The following is a 6,503-nucleotide window of genomic DNA, read 5'->3' on the forward strand; positions in this document are numbered from 1 at the left end:
TTTTTTTTTCATTGCATTTTAGAGAACACATTTTGTTCACGTCTTGGACAGGTTTTCCTTTGGAGTGAGTGGAAGTTGTGAGCTTTTGTATTGAGCTTCAAATAAAGGGAAGGCCATCTCCTTATAAAGAATGTTATTTGTAAACTAAAAAACACATTGTTAAAACTCAAAATAAAATGTAGAAAAACAATGAATCACTGTTTTAAATGATGAACCTACCAGTTGAGGAAAAGCAGCAACCTGTTTTCCTCCTGAGCATCTTTGCTTCCTTCAGTCCAGCCTTCTGAAACCTGACCGAGGTTCTCCATTTTTTTTTTTTACTTTGATGTAAAGAGCAGAAAAGAAGCTACTTTTCAGTTGTCTTTTATTTCTTTATTTATATTTTTGCATTCTGCATCATTTTAGATGCCATGTGGATGTTTTTATTTTTTTTATTTTAATTGATTGTTTTGATAGAGAAAGCTGTAGCTTTGACCTTTAACTGTGATGAAAACATGAATATCTGATCTAAAAGCTTCCTGTGGTTGACAGGCAAAGCCCAGCAGAACCAGGGGGTCCTCGGTGAAAGAGAACATCCCTCCACGGACTGCTAACCAGGCTAAAGGTTTTTTATTTTCTTCATTGTTGCACTTTATTTTAGAAAATGAGGAAAAAAGCAGAAATGTTTCTATGGAGTTAGCATCTGGGATGAGTGAGCGGCTGTGTTTCAGCCTAAAACCTCATCATCTGCCGGCCTCTGTGTGACACTGATGGATGTGTGTTTGTCAGAGGAAAGCTGCAGTGCAGGTCTGCCCCTTGGAGCGGAGTACGAAAAGAAGAAACACAGGCTGCAGAATGAGCTCCGTATGGACTACAGACGCTACATGGCTCAGGTTACTGTCCCTTTAAATCCCACACACACACACACACACACACACGCACATAGACAGGGACTGGAAGATAAACATATCCACTTGTCAAATTTAGAGCATTTTCTCCGAGTTTCTTTTTATCTAATCCTATTTGTTAATGATGAAATTAATAACATTAATACTAAGAGGTTCCTCTACAGTACTGATGCCTAAACTGATGGTCATGTTTTATTATTAAGTGCTTTTTGCTGCTAGTCATAAAGCTCTGAATGAGAAACAAACATAATATAAAATCTCATAATAAATAAAAAGGATAACCAAAAACATCAATGTAAAATAAGAGCAGGAAGAAATAGATGAAAACTAAAGAACAGAAACCAGAGAAAAATTTAAGACAAATAATTAGAGCAGTTCAGGAAACAATGAGGAAGGTTGTCCTTCCTCAGCTTGATTCAGTTATTAGTCTAATTGAGGAAAGAACTACAGAATATTGAGGATGATGAAACGGTACTGTATTTTCCGGACTACAGATCGCACCTCACTTTAAGCCACGCCCACTAAATCTTTCCAAAAAAACTGTAAACGTTCATATATAAGCTGCTAATATCTACTGAACTGTCTCCTACCAAACCTGTAGGGGGAGCTCTACATATAGCCCCTGGAGGAGGGAAGAAGAAGAAGAATGCTAGCTCCCGTTAGCTTGATGGCTTGCAGTTTTAACACAGCAAATAAATGTCAGAATGTGTGGATTTGGGACTTTTTACTTAGACTTTATTGTGATTTTGTATACAAAGAGTATATGCTAAATGAAATTTCGATGCATACAGCTTTTCAACAGTGAATGAGCAGTTTAGCAGTGAAATGAACGTTTCAATTCAATTCAGTTCCTATTATAGATTTTTAATGCTCCACAGATTTGGGGGGAAATATTCTTTCCTCTTTGTGAAATCCAAATGCATTAGATTTGGTGGTGCATAGAAAACGTTGGATGTCTAACGCTACATTCACACCTAAAGCAGCAGAGGCAGCAGGAGCAGCTAGTTTACATGCAAAGTCAACGGTTGACGCACATCAAGGCGCAGCAAAACGTCCCTTTTTGAGCAGCAGGAGCAGTGCATCATAGGGTTAGGGTTAGCATTTGACGCGCGGAACGCGCTGCGAAAGCACCTGCTGCTGGAGTTGGAAAAATGTAACTTTTTTCTGCTGGACGCACCACATCAACCAATCAGAGACCAGAGCCACAGCCTGCTGTTGAATAGGATTCCTAGTGACAGCGCACCACCGGTGTACGGGGTTCTGAGCGGCTGTGACAGTGAAATAATATTTGAAGGAAGGATGGTAATCTAGATGAATTGACTGCATAGATGAAGTTTTCAGGTGGACTTTCTCAATGAAAAATATTGTAAAACTACTTTTTACCCACTGGTGATCACAGCAAATACAGCTGCTATTGTTACAGGCAACGAAAGGATAGGGTAGCTCCGCCCAACGCGCATCAGAGCCATTTTTTCCACCGTGCAGCCAGAGCAGCAAAGATGAACGTAGCATAACACGTACATATTGTCACAGTGAAAGCTGCCATTAAAGGGATCAGACCAAGTTGTAGCTGAAAGGTTTTGCATTGTGTCTCAGCTCTGTGCACTGCTGAGGTTTGATTTAATTCAAAGTGGTGTTGTCTCTGGCACATTGGAACTGACTTTCCTATATCAAGTGAAATTCTTTGTTTTTGCATGAGCACTGGGATGGAGCACACACACAAAATAGAAAATATAAAAGATGTGGAAAACAAAACAAATCACAGGGCCAAACTAAAGCATAATAAAAATACATTTAGGGTTACCCCATCTACACATTCAATTTAATTCAGCTTATTTATATAGCGCCAATTCACAACATGTCATCTCAAGACACTTTACAGTTCACCAGATCATACAATCAAATTGATTTTCAATATAAGGAGAACCAGTTGATTGCATCTGCAATCCCTCACTCTAAGCATGCTTGTGGTGACAGTGGAGAGGAAAAACTCGCTTTTAACAGGAAGAAACCTCCAGCAGAACCAGGCTCAGTGTGAGCGGCCATCTGCTGAGGCCGAGATAATATAAAAAGAAAATCCAAAATGAAAACCAAAATAAATTATTCTAATCTAATCTTCATGTTCTTCCTCATTTGTCAGCAGTAAACAGTGAAACAAAGCATGACAATATTGACACCCCTCCCCTTTACCAGGGCTTTAGCTTTAGTGCCACGCGCACATCATTTCACATTTGATTACAAAACAAATTAACAAGGAAATGTGTAAATAAGCAGCAGTGTGGTAAAAACGTCCACGACTGAAAAATGCAGCACCCCAAGGTCTGGGTTTCAAAAATGAAGAAGAATGGGCAGAGAGGGAGAAGGCATCCGATACTGACAATGCCCACATGCATGGCAGCTGAAAAAAAAATAATTTGTTTCACCTTTCTGAGCTCTAATGGTGGATGCTGATGGACCTCGACTCGACCCGAACGCTTTCATTAGGTTTTTGTATTTTCCAGAAATGAGCTCAAACATCTGCTTTCCTATTGTTGAAAACACAAAAGAACCATAATACACTAATATTTATATTTATAGATGGTTATAGAGATGCCTTTTATTGCATTATATATACATATATATATACATGAGGCTCAAAAACATTCATGTATAAAAAAATTAACCAATAACAGCCGATTCTGATGCCAAAATCGATATTTATCATCCCTAGAATTTGCAATTTTAATTCCACCCATCCAGAAAACTATGGCTATGCTTCATTTTAAATATAGCATAGCATATTTTTCTCTTGTAAACTTGGAGATATATTTGATTGCGCGTTGCATATCCCAGTAAATCTGTTTCACCTTTAAATCTGCAGCTCTCCCTGCTTCTCTCTTTGATCTGCTTAAAAAAAGATTTATGAACCTATTTACTTATGTTATGATGCCAGAAGCTCTGCAGTCTGATTCTGTCTGTTCAATAAGAAAATGTGTTAATTTAAGCTGTAACTGGGAGCCATTGTCATCTGAGAAGCCAAGCTTTCTTCAACTAGTAAAGACGGAAAAAACTATGTATTTTCAAGCTTTTTGCATTATAATACTAACTTGTATAAATTTACAATCTGTTGCCATTTTAGCTGAAAGAGCTATAATTTTTTCAACCAACCAAATTTTACTTAAACATCTAAGTAGCTGCCTGTTAATATTCACTGAGTGCTGCTGTTTTTCTTTCCTCCAACCACGTAGCGGGAGAGAGGAGGAAAAACAGGACACTGACCCAAAACGCTCTGAACACAGTTAGCTGCAACCGACCTCTGTTACCTTTCGCTTAAGAAAATGAGCAGGAAGGGGAAAAAAGCGGAAATTATTGGTGGGGATAGGTCTTTCTGGTGACCAAATGAACCATAAGATGTGGTGTTTAATGAGGAAGCACCCAGGCTGACCCTCGCCTCCTTTAGTCCTCGTCTTCTGGTCTAATCACAGATGCATCTTGGTCTCTCCAGCAGCTTCAACCGGAGACGGATGTTCCTAAGCAGCGTCTAACGTGGGACAGAGGGCTGCTCAGAGCGCCGCAGCTCGCCGACCAGAACCAGGAGCCTGTTTCGGATCTTTACATGCATCCAGACCGGGTGGAGAGTCCACTGGACCTGGATTCTGGAGAGGAGAAGGCGTTTAAAGATCAGCTGGAGAAGACTGGAGGAAGAAAGCCCCGGCTTCCTAGATCTGAGGCCGGTTATCAGAAGAGTCTGTGGGCTAGAAGTGATGAAAGGTAACCCAGCAGAGCAGTTTGGTCGGTCGTTTTCTGACTTTTTCCCTTCGGTTTTCATTGTTTTTTATAATTTCTCCTGTCAGGGAGAAGGAGGAGCAAACATCAGAGGTTTGGAGCGACGGCAGGAGATCAAGAGACCTCTGGAAAAACGACAAAGCTCACTTTGGGACCGGACTGGTTATAGGTAGCCAGGCTCTCTGCTCCTTTTGCTTCTTTTGGAAATAACTGTGAATCCTGATGAACATTTTCCTGGTTCCAGAATTAAAATCTAAAAGAAAATATCTGGATGTAGGAGCTAAAATAGGACCTGTGGTTTGTGTTCAGGAGCTGCTGATAGTGCCGAGGCTTTGAGGAGGAAGAAGGAGCGCTACAGGAAGGAGCTGCAGGAGCAGATAGCTGAGCAGCATCGCAACAGAAAGAGGTAGGAGACTTCATATTCTCTGTTTCTCTCTTTGAAAAAACAGACTGCAGTGGGTTTTATTGGACTTTTAACGGATAAATCAACAGGCAGTAAGACATTATAGACCAAAAGCAGAAATTAAATCTGCAAATATTGAGCTACAGGAAAAGCGTTTATTAAAGAAGTTCCAAGGTAAGATGAATTTGTTTGGTCCGATGGATGCTTCCTCTGATTTAAAAAGAAGAGAATTTTGGTCATGGTGTCTGGTCCTTCAGATGTGTTGCATGTGGCATGTTTTCAGGGAAAAGGATCTGGAGATGAAGGTCGCTGCGACAGGAGCTAACGACCCAGAGAAGCCGGTCAGCCGCCACACAGCACACACTTTGGACTCTCCTAGCTTTTTACCTCTTTTTAATCTTCTCCATCCTGTTGTCTCTGCTGCCTGCAGCCAGAGCGAATCAGACAGTTCGGACTGAGCAGGAGGGAAGCTCCTCTATCCACAGAGCCTTTAGCGACAGCAGAGAGCGGATCATCATCCAGGACCACCGCCAGCAACCAGAGGGCTGCGGTGAGGGGAAGAGAGAGACCTCTGCCTGATCTGCCGCACGTCGCCTTCCAGTCCCCTCTGCTGGAGTACAGCTCCGCGCTCGGCATGGTGGACGGACGTCTGTCTCCAAATGGTCGGCATGTTGCCCCATCCGTCCAGAACGCCGTCGACATCCACAGGTGTGGCTGATTCTAAACCATTTGCTAATTTATATCATTCAATGAAAGGAAACGATGCATCTCATTTCATCTCATGACTCAGAAAAACGTACTTCGTCCTGTAGGGGGAGAGAAAACTGTCAATAAAAACACATTCCTAGCGGTCAGTGTACATAAATGTAAGATTTACATTTATTTCTTCGTGGCAACACATATATAACTGAAAGAGCAACAAGCTTGCAACAAATACAACTTTCACATTTATGTCTGAGTTACAAATTTACAGTATAAATGTAAGATAGACTGTGGCTGAAGAAGGCAGTAGGCAGAAGTCCATTCTAGCAGGTGGTTTATTTACATTGCAAAAAAATGGTGCAAAGAACAATTTACAAAAGAAATGTCCTAATAAAATAACTTGGAGGTTTAATATGGCTCAACAGAACAGAACATTAACTGAACTTAAAGTCGTAGGGAAGTCATATTTAAATGTCAAATCATTCTGGCTTAAACATGTATATAAATGTACGCTTTATCAGACGATATTGTCCCAAAAGTTAGAAAATTCTTAAAATCTTAAAAAGTCTTCAAATCTGTGGGTTTTTTTTCCCCGTTATCTTCTGCAGGCCAGTTAGTTATACGTCAGCCTGAACACCTAAATTCCACCAATCATATATCAACGGTCATCTGTCAATCAATTTGTTTTCAGTCATAGCATCTTGATTCATATGTCGCAGCTAATATACGCAACGGTTGAAATAAGA

The 6,503-nt window shown here is 40.6% G+C and overlaps 1 protein-coding gene across 1 annotated transcript in view; it reads left to right on the top strand.

Annotated features, from left to right (window-relative positions):
* The window catches only part of cspp1 (centrosome and spindle pole associated protein 1), a 29,265-nt gene that overhangs the window by 1,132 nt on the left and 21,630 nt on the right, over positions 1 to 6,503 (top strand). The window contains exons 2-8 of the mRNA XM_015389598.1: positions 532 to 604; positions 769 to 872; positions 4,372 to 4,637; positions 4,721 to 4,821; positions 4,962 to 5,058; positions 5,339 to 5,396; positions 5,486 to 5,763. Coding sequence (XP_015245084.1) covers positions 532 to 604; positions 769 to 872; positions 4,372 to 4,637; positions 4,721 to 4,821; positions 4,962 to 5,058; positions 5,339 to 5,396; positions 5,486 to 5,763 — 977 coding nt within the window. The remainder of the gene's footprint in view (positions 1 to 531; positions 605 to 768; positions 873 to 4,371; positions 4,638 to 4,720; positions 4,822 to 4,961; positions 5,059 to 5,338; positions 5,397 to 5,485; positions 5,764 to 6,503) is intronic.

The sequence above is a fragment of the Cyprinodon variegatus genome, unplaced genomic scaffold (genome assembly GCF_000732505.1).
Source record: "Cyprinodon variegatus isolate N-32 unplaced genomic scaffold, C_variegatus-1.0 Scaffold467, whole genome shotgun sequence".
Taxonomy (NCBI): Eukaryota; Metazoa; Chordata; class Actinopteri; order Cyprinodontiformes; family Cyprinodontidae; genus Cyprinodon; species Cyprinodon variegatus.